General features: G+C 50.4%; 2 protein-coding genes across 2 annotated transcripts; both read right to left on the bottom strand.

Moving 5' to 3' along the window:
* Positions 1-1,835: 1,835 nt before the first annotated feature.
* On the bottom strand, positions 1,836-8,204 carry KISS1 (KiSS-1 metastasis suppressor). Its single transcript, XM_067729335.1, has 4 exons — positions 7,889-8,204; positions 7,122-7,183; positions 4,110-4,230; positions 1,836-2,204 (listed from the first exon to the last, which is right to left on the bottom strand). The coding sequence occupies exons 3-4, from the start codon at positions 4,210-4,212 to the stop codon at positions 1,891-1,893; spliced, it is 417 nt and encodes a 138-aa protein (XP_067585436.1). The 5' UTR covers positions 4,213-4,230; positions 7,122-7,183; positions 7,889-8,204; the 3' UTR covers positions 1,836-1,890.
* A 312-nt stretch (positions 8,205-8,516) lies between these two features.
* GOLT1A (golgi transport 1A) lies at positions 8,517-22,059 on the bottom strand. The gene is made up of 5 exons (XM_067729336.1): positions 21,872-22,059; positions 12,692-12,783; positions 11,490-11,668; positions 9,533-9,596; positions 8,517-8,856 (listed from the first exon to the last, which is right to left on the bottom strand). Exons 1-5 carry the CDS (start codon positions 21,894-21,896, stop codon positions 8,818-8,820), a joined length of 399 nt encoding a protein of 132 aa, XP_067585437.1. The 5' UTR covers positions 21,897-22,059; the 3' UTR covers positions 8,517-8,817.
* Positions 22,060-23,703: the final 1,644 nt, after the last annotated feature.

Genomic DNA, 23,703 nt, shown 5'->3' with positions numbered 1-23,703 from the left:
TTGTAAAATTAGGTTGGCTAAGAGCAGATTTTAGAGACCATTAGCTTCTTCCTACGCATAGACTTCATCAGAGAAAGGATTGGTCCAGGGAATAGGAGAATAACTCACTTAACAAAATAGCTATTGAGTTTATGATTCCTCTCCCAGAGGTACAGGGACACACACCCCAGGTCGTTTGGGGGATGAAATATCAACAGCATCACCCTGTCATGCATGCTAGGACATGAGCTCACAGCAGTTCCAATAATTTGAGAGATCCTGGAGGACGGTTTCTGAGTAGAGATGGGGGTAGGGCAGGTTGTCGTGTTCCCATAGCAGCCTATCTCATTGCCATAGCAACAAGATTCTGCCTCCATTCTATGGAGTCCTGGTTTCTGTAATGGGTGGAACACTGGTGTTTCATGGAGTGGTGGTGGACCACACAATCCTTCTAGGAAAGAACATTTCCATTCTAAAACAAGCAAGGTAGGGACTTCCCTGGTGGTCCAGGGGCTAAGAATCTGCCTTCCAATGCAGGGGACATGGGTCTGATCCCTGGCTGGGGAACTAAGTTCCCAATGCCCCAGGGCAACTAAGCACATGCGCTGCAACTAGAGAGAAGCCCGCGCTGCAACGAAGAGCCTGCGCACCGCAACGAAGACCAGCTCAGCCAAAACCAAGCAGGGTACGCGTAGCGTGAGGCTGTCAAGTAGGGCTGGGTTTTCTTGTGGGCTTAGAAGCCTAGAATTCCTGGAGTTTCCCAACTGACAAGCTCTACTCCTTCCTACAGCAGTTTAAACTCCCCAGCTATTGGGGTCTCCCAGGAATGTCCCCACAAGGCAGGTTGACCATTCCTAATGTTCACCACAGCTGACTCAGATGGAAACCCTGCCACGTCAGAGAGGTGTGACAGTGCAATGGGGAAGCCAGGAGCCTGAAATGGCTTGCCACTCATTGGCTGTGTGCCTTGAGTGAGATATTTATCTTTCTGAACCTCAGGATTCCCACTTGTGAAAATGGGGTTAACACATGCTCAGCCCCCTGGGTGGTTCAAAGGACGTAGCGAAGTGATGAACATAAAGCACTGGACCCATCCAGGGTTTCGGGGGTGGGGGTGGGGTGGGTGGGTGGGCGGGGAGGGGGTGATTGGCAGATGGATGGCCCAGTGCACTGCTGACATTCCTTGCGCATGGAGTGGGGCTTCAGTGTGGTTGTGGCCAAGCACCCCAGTGGAGGTCTGACTGTGGACCTAAGGTGTTATTTAAACCTCAGTGGAGGGGGCAGTGGTTGGCATCATCTTCCAGATCAGGCTGTCCGACTGGCTAAAAACTTCCCTGGGAAAGGGGAAGGTACTTAAGCCATCTGCCTTCCCCTGGCCTAGATCAGTGCTACTCAAAGTGTGGGTGTCGGCTCATGGCCCTCTGAAAAATGTTGGTTACCCATCTGCAGTGACATAGGTCTAGGAATTAAGAGAACATCTTCAGAAATTTTTATAGCTATTTGATATTGCAGTAACACCACCCAAGCAGCATCCAATTTGAGCTTCTTTTTAGTTATTTTTAAAAGTCTTATAGAGATTCAGTGTGTGTGTGTGTGTGTGTGTGTGTGTGTGTGTGTAAAAGTACCCATCTGCCCCGAATTGGGGGAAAAAACAACTTGGTCCTTTACCTCTAGTTTTAAAATCATTGACCTTGATAACACTAAAGCCTTCTTAAAACCAGCTGAAGATCCAACTGAGAGAGAAGGGGAACAATCTCATCCGCGCCGCTTGCAAAAATTAGCCACGGATCACAAGCAGGTGAGACGGCAGCATTTCCTTTATTGCTTCAGGAAAAAGACTGCAGGCCCCTCCCACTGCCCCGCCCCCAGCCCCGGCCCCGATTTGGAAGGTCTAAGGCCGCACCTCCGCGCTCAGCCCCGCCCGGCGCCTTGGCCGCGGCTGCCGGGCGGCGCAGTGTGTCGCTTTCCGTAACGTAGACCGAAGGAGTTCCAGTTGTAGGCGGACAGGTCCTTCTCCCGCTGCACCAGCACCGCGCCGCGCGGGGCGGGGATCAGGCGACTGCGGGGGGCGCACAGGCCCGGCAGCTGGGGCCCAGCGGAGCTCTCGGGTGGAGGGCACAGCGAGGCCCCCCGAGGGCTCGGCCCGGCAGCGGCGGGCTTCCTCTCCGCGCACCGCGGGCTCTGCGCCCCGGAGGCCAGGAGCGCCGGAGGTCTGAGCCGCGGGCCTAGGACAGAGCCACAGGGAGAGGCTGACGTGAGGCCGGGGCCCGGGAAAGACGGCTTTGGAACACCTACTCACATTCCCATCCTCTGCTTCCCTTTTGTTCCTTGACCCCCTAGGAAGCTCAGAGCTCCAAGCTCAGCAGCATCTTAGCTTGGGTGGTTAGGCCATTTGCTCCTCCTTCCTTCAATATAGCTTTGATTTCACATGTTTTACAGAATTGTCTTGAATGTCTTTTATATTGATTACTTTTTTTTTTTTAGGAAGCAAGCAGGGTAGAGCTTGGAAATAAAGAAAACTCAAGTATTTGCTGGACACCCAGCTTTGCTCCTCTTCGTGGCCCTCTGGCTGGCCCGCCTGTGCATCAGGCTCCCACTAGACTGAGCTCCTAGGGCGGTTGGGGCCATGTTCATTCATCTCTGAGTCTCTCAGAGTCTTGAAAACAGTGCCTTGCACATACTAGGGCCTCAAAAATGCTTGTTAAATATATAAAAGCTAATGAAAGGCTCGTAGTTACAGAAATGAAGCAAGTGAAGCTAAGACCATTGTGCCTCCACACCCCCAACAAGTGTGACCCCTAAAAGGCTATATAAGGGCTTCAACAAAGAAGGGAAATTATCTGGGTCACCTCAACCAGCTCACCTCCCCCACTCCAGGTATAATCTTTCCCCTTCACACTGAGGGTTAATGAGGCTAATTTGGAAGGCACTCCACATGCAAGGCTCATTAAGTGCACTATACCTTTTAGCAGTAAAGTAGTGCAACTAGCTCTCAGGAGACAATGACCCCAGCAAATTGTGGCAGGAGATCAGTGGAAATGAGGTCTGGGGTGTGAGTGGGTGTGTGTTGGGTGGAGGGTAGTTGGCTTTGAGCCCTGCTCTTCAGTGCCCTGGCATACTCTGGAGAAAAGCGGGCATGGTCCAGAGTTAGTTATAATCTTCCTAGGAGGGCCCTGGGCCTGGCTGAGATGGAAGAGACAATGACTTCCTTTCTAGCTACAGCCACCATCCCAGCAGGAGGATCACTGCTTAGGCTATTGTTTTTAGCATCACCTAAGCTTTTGCCAGAAAGAGCTAAGAGCTCAATGTCCCCAGGGCAGTGATGATGTTATACTCTGGGGGATCCTCCCTCACCCAGAAAGAACACCCGATCCCAGGAGAGAAGACACACTTGGCAAGGGACACCCAGGGCCATGTTCTCTTTGCTTTGGGATAGCTTATGGGCACAGTGATATCTTGTGTATAGAGAGAATGCTGCAAGTTCCAGAGCTAGAGGAACTGAGGTCCCCAGAGGCCAAGCTGACCACCCAGCAGTGTTAAACCCCCCTCCTGACTTGGGGATGAGCACCATCCTAGCTCATGCCCTGTAGAGGGCACTCTTTGGGAGCTCAGTGCCTGCTGGGTTTCTGCAGCATTGGATTGAGTGACTTCGGGAACGTTTCTTTACCTCTTTGGGCCTCAGTTTCTCCAGCTCATCAGTTTCACAATGAACTCATAATGTTGACAGATATTAAGGATCTGTCCTTTTGTGTAGGCTATTTTTTTTTTTTTCAAATTTCCCATAAAGGAACTGAGGTCACTGGTAAGACAAACTTGCATAGTAAATTCCTTCCTAGCAGATCTGCACAGAGAGGTGGTTGGCGGAGAGCAGAGAAAACCAGGCAGGAGCTCGGTGGTTAACAAGCACCTGAACCTGGGTGAGCCTCCTGATGTCCGTAACAGTGGCAAGACATTCCTGCTTGCAAGGTTAGCGAGGCCCCTAAACGTGTTGCATGTATCAGTCTTAGGTTTCCATTAGACGCAGCTTTAAATTCACGTCACGAGACTAGCCATATCTGAAGAATATGGTAACTCTCATTTTGCAACAACTCACTTGCTCCCTCCCACCCTTCTTCCCAGACAACACATACCTGTGGCTCTAGGGTTCTCCATGGGCGTCGCCTTTTCTAATGTCTCCCTGAAGGAGACGGCACAGAGGAAAATCGTCAACTGCCAAGAAACCAGCGAGTTCATCGTGGTCCCGGAAGTGTCCTGAGACCAAGACAGAGAGAGGGCGGAGGGGCTAGGTTAGGCACGCCCTCTGGGCTGGGTGATGGGGCAGATCCCAGCATGACGTGGGACCCTTGGAAGGGAGGAGACAGCCCCTGCCCTTGGAGGCCCTCAGTGGAGGGATGAGGCTGAACAGACACAGCACGGAAATGGGACTGAGACCACTTGCACCGTATCGTCCAAGCTGAACTCATGCTAGGTGAGAATCATAGGGAGGGCTTCCTGCAGGTGAGGCCAGTAAGGTTAGGAAGGAGAGAAGGAAAGAAGGGAGGGAGGGAGGGAGGAAGGATTCATATCAGTGGAAGGGGCAGGACTGCTTGGGTTGGAAAATGGCCGGGATTCTGAATCTCAGGTTTGCTTGAGAGGAATGTTGGAGAAACAAGGAATGAGGTGCAGTGTGGCAGTGAGCAGGGAAAGGTGAAGTGAAGTGGGGCAAGGAGTTCCACTGAATGGAGGACGCTGAGGTCCCCACCTGCTCTCTGGAGCCTGGGAGCAGGCTCTTCTTCCCTCCATGCTGGGCTCTGCATAAATGACAGCTTTCTGTGCTCCACTCTCCCCACTAGAATGTGCCTTCCCGAACCTGGCCCAGTTCCCTCCTGCTGTAATGGGAACTTAATTCCTTTCCTTTTTCAAGAAAAATGAAGAAAGAGGCAATCATCTTGCTTGCTCTCATAACCCTTCATAGCCTTGAAAACCGTCATTAAATTGTCTTATTGCCTGTAATTCAGGAAAGAGAAAAAAACTCTCCCTGATTTATCAGGTCAACTGTCTCCATATTCTATTCCCCGTGGTCTCTGAGAGGATATGAATATAATCGACTTCATGATTTTGGCTGTTGAGGTGGGAGCTGTGTGCTCTGACCCCCTCTTCATCCCCTTTCCCCTCTCATCCCCACCACCGCCCCCCCCCAGCTCTTCCAGCTCCCAAGTCTGATTTCTCTTTGAAAAAGTCAGCAGGCATTTTGAGACTGTCCAAACATGATTAAAGACAAATTGGTGGAGAGCCAGGCAGCACTGCAGGCTGAGCAGAAGGGAGTGGGTGCCAGATCTAAAGGCTCGAGCCTCCCTCTGTGGTCGAGCGGTAAGGGGGCAGGGCGGGGGGACTATCATTTGTGCCCGTCAGCTCCTAACGGTGGCTCAGCCCCATCCAACCCTCTGTTGTGGCCCCCACTCCCCTTTCCTCTCCCTGCTCCAACCGGGACGCAGGCATGGGGTAGAGTAAGGGTGGGATTAGGAGGACTCAGATCTATAGCCACAGCTCCACCCTCCCTCCCTGTGAGACAAGAGCAAGTCACCTCCCATCTCTAGACATCATTGCTCTGTGTATAAAATAAGAGCGTTGAGTCAGACTGGCCACCGACTGTCCCCTCAGATGGTCACTTATCCTTGCAGACTTTGACTCTGTGACACCCTGAAACCCAGACCATGGCTTTCTGCACCTGCCTTAAGGCCTGGGTCGGGGCATGGAGTAGAGAGAGGATCAGTCCACTAGAGAGAACAGTGCAAAACCATTTCTTTTATGGCTTCAGGCCATGGATGCACAGGGTCCAGGTCAGTTCCGAAGTCATTCCTGATCGCAGCACCTGGTTGGCGCTATGGGTGCACAGGTGTGCTAAGACGCAGGGTTGCTTCCCCCAGGCCCTCCCCTGGGATCTAGCACAAGAAATTGAGCCGTAATCAGAATCATCTCAGAATAACACGGTAAATGAGAGGCTGGAGGCATGTGAGCACAGGGTGGGTGGGGAGGCCCGGGGGTGTGTCAGAGCCCATGGGAGCCTGATGTGGAGGGTCCAGGCAGGCTTTCTGCAGGGGGTGGCACCTGAGCTGAGTTTCTGAGCACTGAAGGCAGTCCCAGCAAGGGAGCTGGAGCTGGGTGTGGAGGGAAGTGCAGGCCCTCCAGCCTGCCAGGAGGGTGAAACTTTGCTGGAGAGAGAGTGAGTGATGAGGCTGGGGAAGGGGCCACCAGGGGCTTTATCCCCAGGCGGTGTGAGCCAGAGGGGAATGTGTGTAGATTAGCGTTTCACATGGAGCATTCAGGCTGCTCTTCAGAAGCAGGACGGTGAGTGGGGAAGGAGGCAGAGGGCAGGCTGTGTGGTTAGAAGGTAGTGTTCCTTCTTCATGCTCCTCTCACCTGTATTGCACCCTCCCCATCCCATCATAGGTAGCACATACCATGAGAACTTTGGGTTTCCCCCACTACCTGTCCCCAGTGCACACCTACACCCCTCCCCCAACACTTGGTTCACTGCCCAGCACAGGGGCTTTTAACACATGTGGTAGAATTGAGTTGTTTGGAAAAGAACCATCAGCTTCCAAGGGGCCACGAGTGGCTGTCCTGCTGTGGGCATTTTTGTGGTCTCCCTGCCCCAGGGGTTTTGTACCTAGAGAGTAACAGGAATTCCAGGCTTGGTTGGAAAGCTTTTGGGGTGGGGCAGCTCCCTTCTGCAGTGATCCCATCTCTTAGTGCCAGGGCTGGCAGGGTACACGGGGGCTCTTTGTTTAGGTCTGTGTTTGCCATCCACACATCAGGGAACTGCCCAGAGGAGTCCTGTTGAGCCTGTGAGCCCCAGGAGTTCCCCAGCTCCCTCCAAAAGCTTCTGTGGCCTCTCATCCCAGCCAGAGAGTTCATTCACTGTATTCATTCTTTCTACAGAAAAGAATCCCCAGGGTCCTGGTTTCATAAAGTGCAAGTTAACATCATTTACCCAGACATCCCAGAATAAATCTGGCCAGCCGAGTAATCAGGGAAGATCGGCACCCCCTTGGCCTGCCTGGGACGCCTCCGTCAGTCTTGGAACTGAACCTGCTCCCAGCTTGGAGCCTCCCTGAGTCCGGCCGGAGCCTTCCCCTGTGTGGGTGCTGCAGCGCACCTACCTTGCCTTGGCTCCGTCCTGAGGGGTCTCCGAGGTGATGACTCTGCTTGGCTGAGTGAACACCTGGAGGGAGGGGAGATGGGCTCCTGGGCTCGCTGTCACCAGCTCCCTGGTCACGTCCCTTTTATAAAGCCCATGGTGACGTCTCCAGGCATAGGTCCACCTCTGCCTCCCCCTCCCTCCTCCTCAGACCCCCTCAGAGAGCACGGCGCTCCGAGCCGATGACGGCTGACTCCCGCCTCCTAGTTCTCATGACTGAAATCAGCCTTGTTCTGCCCCTCCAGAAGCCTTCCAAGGCTGGCTTTCTGATTGCCGCTAGTTCTTTCCAGCCTACTCACCGCTTCTCCCCGACCCACTCCAAGACCCATTCTGCCCCAAACAACATGAAAATGGACTGTTGGGGGGGGGGGCGGAGTGTCAGCGGGCAATGTTCCCCCTCCAGACAAGTGAGTAGGATGCAGGGGGGGAAGGGGGAGGAGGTGGCACAGTCTGCCCCGGGGGCTCCTTGCTCCCCGTGTGCTCCTGGCTCTGGCAGCTCAGTTGGGGTCTCAGACCAGAAGGCGGCTCCTGGGCTGGGATCTGGGACTGGGTGGGGGGATTGTCTCTTTTTTTCTTCCTTCCTTCCTCCCTTCTTTCCCCAAGCAATTCCTGAGCACGGGCTCAGCAGGGGGTTTGGAGATGAACATGCCGAGGTCCGATGGGCGAGACAGGTATGTGAGCAGCTGGCTAAGAAAGCAGCAGCTTTGCAGCTCTAGAAGATGGGCGTACCTGGGAAGCACTAAGGGAACTCGGAGGAGTGCCTTCCAGCTGCAGTGTGTCGGGAGGTGCTGCTCCTGGGGCCCCACAGTCATGTCCTGTGGCACCTCGATCACACGGTTTTGGAATTGTTGTGAGCCTCGCTTTGAAGTGGGGCAGGTCTCCTTCCCTTTGCACCCTCAGCACCCGCTCCTTTGCTCCGTACAGACACAGGGGCCCTCACAGAGACTTATTAAATGTACGCATTGCAGGGGACTCCTGTCTCTTTCTTGGGCCTGCAAGGATGCGCTTTACCCTTGAATAAAGTGCTTCCCAGGACAGAGACTGGGGCCCTTGGAAGGTAGGGGCTATGTCTCTACCTCAGCACAGAGGCTACCTGGTGGGTGAGCTGTGCAGACATCCACCTAATTAATGGTTGAGAAGCACTTCCCACCATGATGGGGATTAATACCCATCACTTGTTTAATACCTCCTACTAACAGGGGCTTGCAAACATATTATCTCACTCATTAGGACTCGTAGACACGAGGGTAAGAATGATAGGTCATGAGAGCAGGCCTGCTTCTTGCCATGTGTGTGGGCCTGCCCTGAGTCAGAGAATGGACTTAATGGGCTACAGACACTGACTTTGAGTCTCAGGCACATTTACAGCTTGGGGATTTAATCTTTGCTTTTCCTCTGATAAATACAGGGTGGGGTGTGATCCCCGTTCAATCTCCACAGGACCTGGATCTCTGCTCCCAATGGTCCTGACAGCGTCTTGCATTGACTTGGGGATTTGAGGTCAGTCACTCGGCTCCATCCTTCCTTCTGGACTTGGAGAGGTCCGGGTACGATGGGGAGATGAGTCAGTGCAGGGTGGGGGCCTGAGGGGGTGGCCCCCATTTCCTTTCCAGCCCCCTGAACCAATGATCCAAGTTCAAGCAGCTTATCTCTGCTGTTCAGACCATTGAGCCGGTGCCTTGAAGCCTCCGGAACAGCTGTGGGAGCCAAGAATCATTACTCCAGACAAAGAGTGCAGAGCAGACTCGATATCTAGGTTATTACGAAGCTGGCCTTGAGAGCTGGGGGCAGTGCCAGGCGCAGATATGGAGAGGGGACAGCGGGGGTGTGTCCAGGGGGCGGGCATGTCAAGGTGCTGGCTTAGAGCCTCTGTGAGCTTCTCAGAGAGCTTGTATTCTGTCTGGTGCTTCAGAGAAAGGGAGGGGCAGTGGCTAGGGACCACTGCCCCATGCCTGCCTCAAGGAGAGGACAGAATCTGCCACCTGATTTTCCTGTTGTCACTGGCTGTCACACATCCTCTCTGTGCCTGGGGCCCAGACTCAGCCCTCTCTCCGGAAGTCTGGCACGTTCTGGCTGGGTCACCTAGACTCCCTCAGGCTCCGTTTCTTTGGCCGTAATAGGGAGCTACTGACAAACACCGTTCTCTACACCCACACCTTTGGCACAACTGCTCACACCCGTCATCTCATCTGCTGTTGTCAAATGGAGAAGGTAGAGGGAGGGGAAGAGGAGCTGAGGCTGGCCCACCTGGGGAAGGGGCTTTGAGGGGAGATGGGGAAGTGTCCACTGTGCCTGGGGCTGCTGTTCTACTAAGTCCGTGTGCTTCCCCCACCCCAAGGCACCGCCACCAAGCCACACGCATAATCCACTTACCACGCTCAGGAAGGGGATGTTGGAGGTATTGCCCAAGAAGTCAAAGGCGACAGAGAAAAAGCCCCTAGGAGCAGAGAGGCGAAGGGAGTGGTCAGTGATGGCCCCAGAGGGGAGGATGAGGGCAGCGAGGCTGAGGTCCCCCCTAAGGCTCCAGCTTTGGCTCCCAAGAGAATGGGCTCCTGGGCACTGGGGGCGGGCATGCTTCTGCACCCCTGTTTTTTTGAGAGGCAGCCAAGTGGAGTAGTTAAGAATGAAGGCCCTGAGGTCAGGCTCCCTGGGTTCAAATCTTGGCTCTACCACTCACTGGCGCTGTATAAACTTAGGCAAATTTCTTCACTTCTCTGAATCTATTTCCAGCTGTGAAATGGGGTTAATAATAATCGTATCTACATCATAGGGCCTTACACAGAGAAATGCTTGGGAAATGTTTATTTTTATTATTGTTACTGTCTTCTCCTCCCTAGACCGGGTGTGTACCGCCTGCCGCATGTTTCCTGGGCTCCAGGCATGGATCGCTATTGGAGGCTGCGCTCACTGTTCTCCCCCACGCCTCGGCGCCCCATTCTTACCACACACCCCCTGGCATGGATGGGTGATCCATGCTTGGAGGCATGGAGGTTGGTGTGGGAAGGGGAGCAGAAATCTGAGTTCTGGCTGAGCTACTTCCTTTCCCTGGGCCTCAGGTCCCTGAGGTTCGCTTGGGTCTCTGAGGTCTCTTATAGCTCTGAGGTTTTTTTTTGCCCCTTCCATGCTGCTGCAAGGTGTCTTTCTCAAGGTTTACTTTTGGTTAGAACTGCTGAGTCTGCAGTGGCCCCACTCACACTTCCAAGTCCTCAATAAATGGTAACTATTGTCAGAGTTAGTCTTCTTCACTAAATTGCAAGTTCCACAGGAAGTTTCTCCTCGTTTAGTGCCATATCCCCACACCTAGCCCTGTATTTGGCACGTAGTAGGTACTTTTTATATATCTGACTATTTGAATGAATGACTGTTTGAATAATGACATCGTTGAAAAATAATGGGTGGCAGAACGCATGTGAGAGAATTTCATTTCCTGCAACCACACTACATGATGTCTCTGAAGTCTAGGGCATCAGGCCGATCAGGTGTTTTCAAGGCTACACTGAGTAAGCTGATGGTTCCGATTAGCCTAAGGTTCCTGGTCCACAGCTCCTTCCCATGAGTCCATAAGCCATGATTCTTCTAGCCCACATCATCCCCATCCCACCCCTGTTCTCTCCACAGTGCCCCAGAAATGGTCTTCCTCAGTATCCTTTTCTTTCTTCTCCTTAAAGACCCTTCAGTCTTCTCTGAGACCCTACCCACCCCTCAAGGCCTGTCTCAGGTCCTGCTTCCTCTGGGACACCTCCCTGGCCCTGATGCAGGCCACACACCTTCGCTGAGTTCCACCGTGTCTTTCACCAGGCCCAGGCTGACACTGGACGGGGCGAAGCCAGAGACACCTGGGTCAAGTTCAGATCCTTTGCATACTACTTGTGAGAGCTCGGGCAGTGCTCCGAGCATTGGTTTCCTGATTTGCAAGTAGAGGACAATCCTACAATGGGTTGTGGAGATGACAAAATGAGAGGATGCTTGTGAGCATGCCTGGTGCATGTGAGGGGCTTAGTAGATGTTAGTTCACTGCCCTTCCTCCCTATCTGGACTGCCAGACTTGAGGGCAGGTCCTGTGTCTCCTCCCTGGTGACAGGCACAGTGATGGGGACACAGCAGGTACTCCATGTTTACTGATGGATGGGCTGATTCTTCCAACTTATCCTTCGGCCTATGGTTGGTGTCCACCTGATGCTCCTCCCCATTTTCAACCCTTCCAAGGCTCCCGTCTCTTGCAGGATAAAGTCCAGCTTCTGTATGCGCTGCTGGTCATGCTGCCCAAACCTGACCTCAGCCGTTCAGAGGCCCTGGTGGGCCCATCCAGGGGAAGGGGACCTGCACTCACTTGAAGAGGTTAAAGAAGCCATAGGTTTCCAGGAACATGCCCAGGAGGGGCCAGCGCAGGAGCACGATGACCACGCCCCCCAGGAAGAAGCTGGTCCCCTTGAGCTTGTGCCTCTGGAAGAAGAAGGAAAACGTCTTCCTCAGGCCGATGATGAGGGAGAGGCCAGTCAGGAACAGCAGCTGTGGGAGAGGGAGGGGGTGGGTGTGAGAACAAACACCCTGGCTCCCTCTGCTCCCTCGGGAGTCAGGGGCCAGGCCTGGAGCTGCGCATCAGGCATGTGGCAGGACTTGCTAACTCTTCAAGGAGGGATAATATTGGAGAGGGTGAGTAATTTGAACTGCTTAGGAACAGAAGTGCCCAGAGGCAGGGTGGACCAGGAGACCTTTGAAGGTCTCTAGCTTGTCACCCAATTCGACCCACTTTCTTGGATCCCAAGCACTTCTTCTTATATGATATCATTTCTCATCACACCTCCTAAGTAAGATGGGAAAGATAGTGAGATTCTCTCCATTTTACAAAGGTGAAGGCTGAAGCCTGAATAGGTTAGGCAGCCACACCCAGAGTCACAGGGCAGTGTCAGGGCTCCAGCCTGTGGCAGCATTCTCCAGGCCCTCCACTCTATGGCCCTGTCACCACCTTCAGCTTGCCTCCCAACGATCCCTTAAGAGTGCCTGGCCTCCTGTCAAGCTTAACTCTCTGGCTTTCTTCCAGCACGTTCCATGCTTTCCCTCCCCTTCTCCATACCTCTTCTCTTGTTCCATCCACCTGGAAGTGCTTTATCCTCTCCACACTCACTTATTTCCTAAATTGTTTTTCATCCTTCTCCCACAGGGCGCGCTCTCTTTTCTCCAAGCACCTTGTTTCATATTAGGTGCGTTTATTTTACAGTGACTTTACCACTGCCCCTGTCTTCCTCCCCAGTCGTGTATGTTGATGTGACATTCCTGTCCCTAGGTGGTGGGATTCTCACGGGGCGTCTGATTCATCTTGGTACCCTCAGGGCCTTGCCCAGAGCTTGGCATGAGAATCCAGGTCCTTAGATTCTCTGTGCCCCATAGGCCTCCCCATCCATCCCCAGCCACCCCTTGCCTGCCTGCGCTTGGTGGTGCCCAGCGCATGGATGGGCTCGATCTGAATAAACTCAGGGCTGACCCTCCCGGCAACGGAGACCTCAGGTAGGTTCACACGGCTTGGGGACTCACGTTTCCGAAGGCCAGGAGCACCGAATCAAAGTACAGGAACATTCCAAAGAGGATGAAGAAGACGCCGAAGCCGGTGGTGCCCACACCAATCTCTGCAATGGGCAAGGAGGCTGTGGTGGGATGGGCTTTGGGGAGCAGCTTGGGATGCTGGAACTTCCCCCCATTGCCGCTGGACAGGTGCCCTCTGGGGGGCGGGGGATGGCGTGGCTCCATTGCCATCCAGGAATCTTGGCTTCTGTGCTCTCAGGGAATGACAGGAGGGGAAGGGAAGGATGGGCACGAATCTATGTTTAGCACCTGGAAACTGCTGGTCAGTTCTATATACTCTGGCGTCCTGTCCTCACAACATCTCTATGAGGTAGCTAGTGATACCCTCACCACTTTCTATTTTCAGTGTCCTCTTGTCTTCAAATGCCACGTCACCTAGATCATTATCAGGGTTGGGTCTCTGGCTGAACACAACCCTCTGCCTACTCTGTTCCTGGCCTCTTGCTTTTGGGAGCCGCTTGATGCCCAACTCACACCAGGGCCGAAGGGTACCACTGAAAGCTCACAGCCATATCCCCAAAGTGTCTCACAGCTGCCCAGCTGGCCTGCCCTATGTCAGGAGGCTTGCCCTCCTGAACAGTTCTTTACAGTGTCTCCTTCCTTCTCTAAACCGCCCCGCTTCCCAGCCTTCTGATGACGACCTCTCACACTTGACTGGGAAAGAGAAGTCATTGACTGGAAATGTGCTCATCACCTCGGAGTCTACACCACAGCCAGCACCGTGGCTGCCCTGCCACACACCCCTCGGAACCCTAACTTCAGCCACAGGTAGGCCCCAGCAGCAGCGTGTCTTTTGCTTTGTGTCTCCTCGTTCTTTGAACTACAGGAGTTGGCTCAGAGCCAGGGAGCCCAGCACAGATAGGCTATTTAGGATATGAAGTTCCCTTTCTCTTAAACCCCCTCCATCACACAGAATTGTTAATTTTACTTTATCTGTGCCGCTCTGGTAGTCAACAAATGACAGTTCATTGTGTTGCTTCATTTTTAAATTGAATCAAGTTGAAAATTTTATCTTAAATTACAATAAAATACAAGTAAAATTTATCATCTTAACCATTTTTAGGTATACAGTTCAGTGGTACTAAGTACATTCACCTTGTTGTGCTATCACCACCACCCACATCCAGAACTCTTTTCATCTTGCAAAACTGAAACTCTGTAACCTCTAAACAACTCCCCGTTCCCCGCTCTCTCTGGCAACCACCATTCTACTTTCTATGGTTCTGACCAGTCTAGGTACCTCATATGATTGGAATCATACAGTACGTGTCTCTGTGTGACTGCCTTATTTCACTCAGCATAATGTCTTCAAGGTTTATCCATGTTGTAGCATGTGTCAGAATTTCCTTCCTTTTTAAGGCTGAATAATATTCCATTGTATGCATATACTACATTTTGTTTATCTAGTCATCTGTGGATGGACGTGGGTTGCTTCCGCCTTTTGGCTATTGTAAATAATGCTACTGTGAGCACGGGTGAACAAATATCTCTCCGAGACTCTACTTTCACTTCTTTTGGGTATATACCCAGAAGTGGAATTGCTGGGCCATGTGGTAGTTCTATTTTGAAGTTTTTGAGAAACCACCATGCTGCTTCCCACAGAAGTTACACCATTTTACATTCCCGGTAGTGGTGTACAAGGGGTTCCAACTTCTCTATCTCCTCACCAACACTTGTTACTTTCTGTTTTTTCCGCTTTGTTTTGTTTTTGATAGCATCCATCCTAAGGGGTGTGAGGTGGTATCTCACTGAGGTTTTGATTTGCATTTCCTTGATGATTAGTGGTGTTGAGTACCTTTCATGTGCTTGTTGGTCATTTGTATATCTTCTTTGGAGAAGTGTCTATTCAAGTCCTTTGCCCATTTTTAAAACAGGTTGTTTGGGGTTTTTTGTTGTTCAGTTGTAGGAGTTCTTTGTATATTCTGTATAGTAACCCCTTATCAGATACAAGATTTGCCAATATTTTCTCCTATTCTGTAGGTTGCCTTTTCACTCTGTTGATTGTGTCCTTTGATACACAGAAGTTTTAAATTTTCATATAGTCCAGTGTATCTATTTTTTTCTTTAGTTGCCTGTGCTTTTGGTATCACACCCAAGAAATAATGGTCAAATTCAGCATCATGAAGCTTTTCTCCTATGTTTTCTTCTAAGAGTTTGTTTTAGTTCTTACTTAGAGCTAAAATGAACTTTGAGTTAATTTTTACATATGGTGTAAGGTATGGGTCCGATTTCATTCTTTTGCCTGTGAATATCCAGTTTTCCCAACATCATTTGTTGAAAAGACTGTCCTTTCTCCATTGAACGGTCTTGGCACCCATGTTGAAAACCATGTGGCCATATATGCCAGGGTTTATTTCTGGGCTCTCTTTTATATTCCATTGGTCTCTATGTCTGTCTTTATGCCAGTCCCACACTGTTTTGATTACTGTAGGTTTGTAATAAGTTTTGAAATCAGGAAGTTTGAAACCTCCAACTTTGTTCTTCTTTTTCAAGATTGCTTTGGCTATTTGAGATCCCTTGAGATTCCATGTGAATTTTAGGATGGATTTTTCTATTTCTGCAAAAAATGCCATTGGGATTTTGATAGATTATTGCATTGAATCTGTAGACTGCCTTCTGTAGTATTGACATCTTAACAATATTAAGTCTTCCAATCCATGAATATGGGTCTTTCTACCTATTTGTGTCTTTTAAAATTTCTTTCAGCAACATTTTGTAGTTTCCAGGGTACAAGCCTTTTGCCTCCTTAGTTAGGTTTATTCCTAAGATTAGGTTTACTGGCTAAGTTATATTTACAACTGAAAGAAAATGAAACACAATCGTCTTTCAGGTAGGTAGTTAATCTTTCCTAATCTGTTACCATACAGACCTTAAGAGGATTAGGATCAGTTCCAGTATAGAAATAAGGCCAAAGGACTTTAAAAGATCTTTAAAAATACAGAGATGAGATTTATTGTTCAAATTATGGATTGAAACCTCGTTCAACTCATATTCTAGAAAAATGCCGGTCTAATTGGGTCTCCATTTTGGCAGAGCTGGGTTTGCTAGGAATGAGTACAACATCATTTCTCTCAGCATATCCCCCCCCCCCCCCCCCCCCGCCCAGAATCCAACTGCTACTAATGGCAATTCCTCCTGTTTCTGACAAATCTCCATAATCTATTTAAGTTTGTTTCCTGTTTCCATGTCCTAGAATGCCTGCCTGAATTAAATCTCTTAGAACCCAAGACACTGGGTAGAGCACAACCCCCTTGGTCATTATGAAGTTTGTGTTCTGTCTTTCCATGTTGCATGATTTTTCTACCCTCAGAGACAGTGAGTTGAGGATCTAGAAGTACATCTATCTTGTCATGATAATTTTACACGGGCCAGGGTACTGTGGAGGAAGACCACAACCATATTTCTTTAATCTGAATGACAAAGGTATTTTAAGTTTTTATGCCCGTTATAAAAATCTCTTATTAGCTTACACTCACCATAAAAATAGGTCAGTTCTGACAATACACCCTTCTGGTCTATCTCCCTTAGTAGATATTTTTGTGTGGAAACATAACATGGGCATTTTATTGGGTTTTCATTTTGTTTTGTTAGAATATCCACATGCCCATGCTGTAAACACTTAAGTACAGCCTCTTACTCATTTTGTAGAAATCATACATTTCTCAAATTCATATTTCATGTCTTCTATATTATACTTTTTTCTGCAACAATGATTTGCTGGCTTGTATGGTTATTACTTTTCCGACTTGTTCCACACTGCCCTTCAAGGGCTGGTGCATTTCCACAATTTTTCTGCAATGGAGGCAGCCTTCTTTATGGGCCACAATTAGTGCTTCCAGCGTTCAGCGGAGAAACTACACAGTACCCCACAGAAAAGGGTCAGAAACTGTGTTTCTCACACACAAGCCTCAGACCTTGCTCTGCCTCTCACCTGTGGAGTAGCTGAGGGATTTCAGTCAAATTACCAGCCAGGGGCTGCTCCTGAAGTTCTTCTTGGGGCAGAAAGCATGGCAGAGAGGGTGGGGGATGGGACACATCACCAGGAGTGACAGCAGTGCCTGCAGCCCACCGTCCCCAGGATGCAGTTGGGGCAGTGCACCCCTTGCTGGAGGTCACCCAGTCTCCAGGCTCTGGGGCAGAGAACAGCTGGGAGACTGACGGAACTCTCCAGAGAGGCCTGGCTCTCCAGGGCGCCACCTGGTGAGAAGTGGGGCCCTCCCCAGACCGCAGAGAACAACCGGGCTGATGGCTGCTCCAAAGTCCTGTTTAGATCCCGCCCTGCAGCACTAACTGAAGCCGGGTTCAATGTCTTTCTTGCTTCCAGAAGCAGCTACAGCTCCAAGGAACGCAATATCCCCTGGAGCAGGCGGATGGGTCCCTCTGGTCTGAGGCTGTGCAAGGGAGCCTCAGACACCATTCACTTTCTCTCTCTCTCTCTTTCTCTTTTCTTTTTTTTTTAAAAATTTATTTGGCTGTGTTGGGTCTTCATTGCTGCTCACGGGCTTTCTCTAGTTGTGGCAAACAGGGGCTACTCTTCGTTGCGGTGTGCGGGCTTCTCATTGCGGTGGCTTCTCTTGTTGCAGAGCAGGGCTCTAGGCGTACGGGCTTCAGTAGTTGTGGCACACAGGTTCAGTAGTTGTGGCTTTCAGGCTCTAGAGTGCAGGCTCAGTAGTTGTGGCGCACGGGCTTAGTTGCTCTGCGGCATGTAGGATCTTCTCCGAACATGGCTCAAACCCGCGTCTCTTGCATTGGCAGGTGGATTCTTAACCACTGCGCCACCAGGGAAGCCCAGCAGGCGGATTCTTAACCACCGCCAGGGAAGTCCCTCTCCCACTTTTTTAAAAATCAATATCAAATGGACATAAAAGTTGCAAGTACAGTACAAAGAATTTTTTTCCTGAACCATTTGAAAGCAGTTGCCACCGGCTATCTCATCGCCCCTGAATACTTGGCTGTGGTTTCCTTTATTCTCCTATACAGCCAGGACACAACGTCAAAGTCAGGAGATTAACACTGATACATTACTACCATCCAACCCTCAGACCCCATTCAGGTTTCATCAGTTGTCCCAGTCATATCATTCACGGCAAAAAGATCCAATTCAGAATCACCTGTGGCATGTGGTTGCCATGTCTCTTCAGGCTGTTTTGTCTGAAACAGTTCCTCAGTCTCTCCTTGACATGACCTTGACACTTATGAAGATTTGGGCCAGTTATCCTGTAGCTGTCCCTCTGTTTGGGTTTGTCTGATGTTTCCTCGTGACTAGGTTCAGGTTATGCAGAGATATCAACAAGAGGTGATGCTGTGTTCTTCTCACTGCATCTATTAGGTGATGCACAGCTTCAGTTTGACCTGTTACTGAATGATGCTTCTTTAAGTACTTCATCAAGGCGGAGTCTGCAGGCCCCTCCACCATAAAGTTACTCTCCAGTTTCCACCCCAACCCTTCCAGGATGCCCCCCTCCCCCTGGCCTGGCACCAGGCAAACCCCAGTGTGAACCCACCAGCCCGGCGAGGGCCCTGACACCCACCCTGGGCACCGCCCCCCTGCTACCTCATGGCTTTAAGACTGAATTGTTCAGGAAGAGGAAGGAGGCAAAGGGGAAGAGAAAGAGCCTTGTTTCTCTTTTCAAAATTAACAACAGTGATTAATAGTAATAATTGTTAACACTAATGAACACATGGTGCCAGGCAGTCTAAGCACTTTATGTGTATTAACTCGTTTAATTTTCATAACTGCCTATGAGGTAGGTATGCTTTAGCCCCATTTCACAAACAGAACGGAAACACTGAGAGGTCTTAACCTGTGCCCAGGGGTGCACAGCCAACAGCTGGCAGAACCAGGGTATGAACACTGTAGACTGGCTCTAGAAAAAGTGCCTTTCACCAACCCTGTCCGGTCCACTTCTGCCCCCACCCCCTCTACAGAGAGGCTCTTGCTTGGGCCTCCCATGACGTCCATGTTCCCAAATCCAAAGGAGAGGGCTCGGTCCTCATCTGTCAGCAGTTGGCCACTCCCTTCTTGAAATAGCCTGTGGTGGGTTCCGTGACACCATATTCTTGATTTCTTTCCTGCTGTCTGGCCACTCTTTCCCAGGCTTCTTCACCAGCTCCCACTTCTTTCTCTTCTCTTGGGGTTTGAATTGCTCAGGGCTTCAGCTCCAGCTCATTTCTCTTCTCATTCTAGTTTCACGCGAATTTACACATCTTTAAGTATCTCTTGTGTGCTGACAATGTTGATATTTATCTTTCTCGTCCATGCCTCCTTTGAGCTTCCAAACTCCCATCCAGCTGCTTACTTGGCATATCTGCATGTTCTTCTCTCTCCAAGGCATCTTGAACTCAACAGGTCCAAACTGAGCTATTGATTTTCCTTCCTTAAAGCTGCACCTGGCACACTTTTCCCCAAATGAATGAAATGTCATCACCACCCACTCAGCAGCTCGAGGCAGAAGCCCAAGGGCCACACTGAGTCTCCCTCACTGTCCCTACCACCCCTCCTCCATTCAATCCACAGCTAAGTTTTATTGCTTCTTCCTCCTAAATGTATCTTGAAAGCTGTCCATCTCTCTTCACCCTTACCACTTAATTCTAAGCCACCATTATCTCTTTCCTGGACTCCTGCGACATCTCCCAGTTAGTCTCCTGCTTCATTCCTGCCACCCTCTTATCCCTTCTCCACACAGCAGTCAGGGGCCTTGGAAAACATATTAGCACAGCGTACAGTCCGTCATGGCTTCCCACTGGCTTAGAATGCAACAGAGTCGTCCCACCCATGCCCTGGCTTACAGGCCCTGCATGATGGGGCCTAGGCTTGCTTGTCCAACTTCATCTTCTGCCCTTGCCTGCCATACTCCAAACACATCATTGTTTCCATGACGAGCCTTCCTGCGTCGGGGCCTTTGTACATGCGGTTTCTCCCCACTTGCTATCTGCCCAACACACACTCCTTCAGGTCTCAACACAAATGTCGGTTTCTCAGGGAAACCTGGTCCACTATCTGTTCCCGACTTAATCTGGTTCCCTCATATTTTTTCTCTTCGTAGGACTTACTTAGCACATTCTTCATAGAACTTAGCCCATTTTGATTTAATGTTGGCTTGCCCCTGGGCTCAGGCCTCAGCCCTCTTGTATTTTTTCCCCTAAGTCAGTGTTTCTCAACTTGGGGTGGAGGGTGGGGCTGATGGGTAGGTTGGCAATTTTGTTCCCCTGGGGACATTTGGTAACGTAAGAAGACGTTTTGATGGTCACAAGTGGGAGTGAGAGTGTGCTACTGCCATCTAGTGTGTAGAGGCCAGGGATGCTGCTAAAATCCTACAATGGACAGGACAGATCCCCCTCCCCCCCCAAATGTCAGTAGTGGGGAGGCTGAGAAACTGTGCCCAGGCGATCTCATGGTTTTACATACCATCCCTACGCTGGCAACTCCCAAATTTCTCTCCATTGAAGACTAATATACCTGACTACCTACTTGACATGGAACTCGACATGTCTAAAACCCAAATCCTGCCTTCCCCCCTACTCAACCCTTCTAATTGCTCAGGCTGAAAATACTGGAGGCATTCTTGAATTCTTTCTCTCACAACCCACATCCAGTCCATCAGCAAATCCTTTCAGCAATTTCCTCAGCGCAGATCCAGCACTGACTGCTCCCCACCAGTTTGCTGCTACCACCCTGGTCTCCTCCACTGTCTCTCACCTCAGAACTGGTCTCCTCCATCACCTCTCACCTCTGAACTGGTCTCCACTGCCTCTCACCTCAGAACTGGTCTCCGCCATCTCTCACCTCAGAACTGGTTTCCTCCATCACCTCTTACCTTGGAACTGGTCTCCTTCACCACCTCTTACCTTGGAACTGGTCTCCTTCACCATCTCTTGCCTCAAAACTGGTCTCTCTGTTGCTGACCCCACCCCTCCACAGTCTGTCTATTCTCAATCCAGCACCCAGAGTGATCTTTTAAAAATATAAGCAGATCATATCACTCCTCTGCACAAAACCTTCTAATAGTTTCCCATCTTATGGAGATAAAACCAAAATTCTTACACAGCCTGGCCTCTGAGTGACCTCCCTGACTATCCTCCTATTGCTCTCCCCTCTCCTCACTTTGTTCCACCCACACCAGCCTCCTTGTTTGTCAAACACACCAAAATATGCTAATGCCTCAGGGCCTTTGCACTGGCGGTCCCCTCTTCCTAGAACATTTCCCCCCCCCGCCCCAGACAGCTGCGTGGCTTTGCTCCCTCACTTCCTATGGGTCTCTGTATAAAAGTACCTTCCCAGGTAAGCTTAGTGACCACTCTATACAAAACAGTCACCCCTCCTACCCTGCACTCCCAAGCCTCTTTACCCTGTTTTATTTTTGTCCAGAGGGAGGTATCACCATCTGACATACTACATACTGACTTCATCTGCTAATTACCTGTTTCCTCATTCTGGAACATAAGCAGGGAATATGTCTGTTCCATTCACTGTTGCATACCCTGTGCCCAAAACAGTGCTTGGTACATAAAGGAGACAAATTTGTTCAGTGAATGAATGAATATTATCTCCAGTTCACAGATAAGACACTGGCTTTAAGTAACTCACCCAAATGAAACTTATAGAGCCACAGTTTTCACCACTTCTCCTGGACCTTGGGACTACCTCCCTGCCCTCTTCCCTGAATAAAGGGGAAAGATATTTAGGAGTGAGGACAGAGTGATTTGGGGAGGGGATTTGAGTTTAGTTTCTGATAAGAAGGAGCCAGGGCCACAGGATACCCTAAGAGTTTGTGGGGGAAAGATGTCTCAATAGGCAGAGGCCTTCTAGGTCCACCCTTGTAGTATCCCATGTTTAAGAATCCTGAATTGGGAAGGGACCAGCCTGAGTGGTGAACTTGCCAGTTCCTCCAGGCACCAGCCTCTGGCGACCTGGGGGCCCTGGGCAACCCCCCAACCCCTGGAAGGAAGGGAGCCACACCCGGCCCTGGCCGTGCTGCCTGAAGGATGCCAACAGGGCAGCTCCCAGCCACTAGCTCCAGAGGTCGCCTTGCAGGTTCCCCAGAGAAAGATCCCGGCTGGGAGGGGCTGCATCTTGACCCACCCTAGCCGGTCCAGCCAGCCCCCTCGACAGCACCAGCCCCTCGCACTCACTCTGCCATTCGGTGATGGAGATCATGCTGCGGGCTGCCTGGGGGACCTTCCGGGTGGAAGCTGGCAAGGGGTGAGGAGCCCAGAGGACCGAACTTGTACATGCCCAAGGGAAGCTGACCCTTGGTAAGTTGTGAAGTGAGCCTCTGGTAAATCATTAACTCCCCCTAGACAGACGCGCGCGCGCGCGCGCGCGCGCGCGCGCGCACACACACACACACACACACACACACACACACACACACACACACACGGCTGCTTAAAGTCAGGAGTTTCCCTCCGGGTTCTTCCCAGAGGGCACTGCTCCCACCCACGCGCTCCGCCCACTCGGAGAAGGCCACTCCCATCTGACCCCTGTGTTCCCCACCACCCCGTGCCCTGAGGCTGAGTTCAGCTGTTTCCATCTCTTTTGCAAAATTTGGACTCTTTATGGAAGAATTGGGATTTAGGAGTACCTGGATTCCTTACTGGCTTGGTGGAAGGTGTGGGAAGAGTTGGGATCTGTCTCTCTCTGGAAAAGTACTAAATTCATCTTGTAAGTAGTTTGCTCGCTTTGTGCCAGTACCCACGCTAGACACTAGGGGCGACAAACAACTGAGTAAAACCTGTTGCTGGCAGCCTTAGGAGAGCGCCAGATTCGGTTGAATCTAGGGCAAAAACGTCCCAAGGGAGTTAGACACGGAGGGCTTCGGCCTCCTTTCCTCCAGCAGTGCCCAACTTTGGACTGTGAAGCTGAGCTATGGAAAATGAAAGATGAATTTAGGCTTAGGGTAGGACTGGACAACGATTCAGGAAGCCTGGTTCTAGTCCACCCACCAGTTGTGTAGATGTGGCTGCATCCTTTCCACCCTCTGTGGGCCTGAAGAAAAGAGAAGCTGGACAGTTCCTAACATCCTTTCTCTCATTGTAGAGCAGTGGTTCTCAATCCCATTAGAGCCAGCATTCCCTCTGTAATGTCCCCTCTATCCTGCAGTGCAATTCATAGATGATATGACCAGTCTACATATATCATTAAAAAAACCCTCAAAGCTAATTATAATAAAGAAGAAAAAAATTATAATAAAACACAATGTCTCTCAGTATATGTGTTCAGGCAAGACAACAGAAGACGTAAGTAGGCAGATTGCTTGCACCTACTTGTAATAAGTTTGAACTTAAGAGAAATAGACCACCATTATATACCACCACCCCTCCAAAAAACCCCAATAACCCCTCTCTCCATAAAAGAAAATGAAAGAACAGTAGGGAGTGAATACTAGAATAAAAACTAATGTTAGCTAAGTAAAAACAGATCAGAGGGCCTTGCATATAAAAAAAGAGGGAAATAGACTTCACTGAAGTAGAGATAATAGCAAAGCAAGTTATAGATGGCAAGGTGGTGACATTGAGGAAACGCCATGTGAATGCAAACAAACTGAGTTTGAGGGAGTTCAGGGCTTTCACTGCCATGGCCCGGATTCAATCCCTAGTCAGGGAACTGAGATCCCGCCAGCCGTGCGGCGCAGCCAAAAAACCAACCAACCAACCCCAAACTGCGTTGTTGTGTGTGTCGTTTAAATAGCTCCCCATGTTACCACATGGGGTGGGGTAGTGGCGACATGTCACAGACACATAGATCTGTGTTTTGAAACGCCATCATGTGTTGAGGCAAAATTCAGTCTGTGCGACCTTAAAAGGCCTTGGAGATCATATATTTCCAATAGGCAATGGGGGCGAGAGGATGGATTGGAAAGAGAAGTGGTGATATAAGCCGTTTAGAGAAATTGAATGTGGATCCTTGGGACAGTGTCAGAGAAAAATAGAAAAACAACAGGCAAATTCCCCAAAACATTTCC

This window comes from Pseudorca crassidens, chromosome 2, assembly GCF_039906515.1.
Source record: "Pseudorca crassidens isolate mPseCra1 chromosome 2, mPseCra1.hap1, whole genome shotgun sequence".
NCBI classification, from domain to species: Eukaryota; Metazoa; Chordata; class Mammalia; order Artiodactyla; family Delphinidae; genus Pseudorca; species Pseudorca crassidens.
This window is presented reverse-complemented; position numbering and strand designations above follow the sequence as displayed.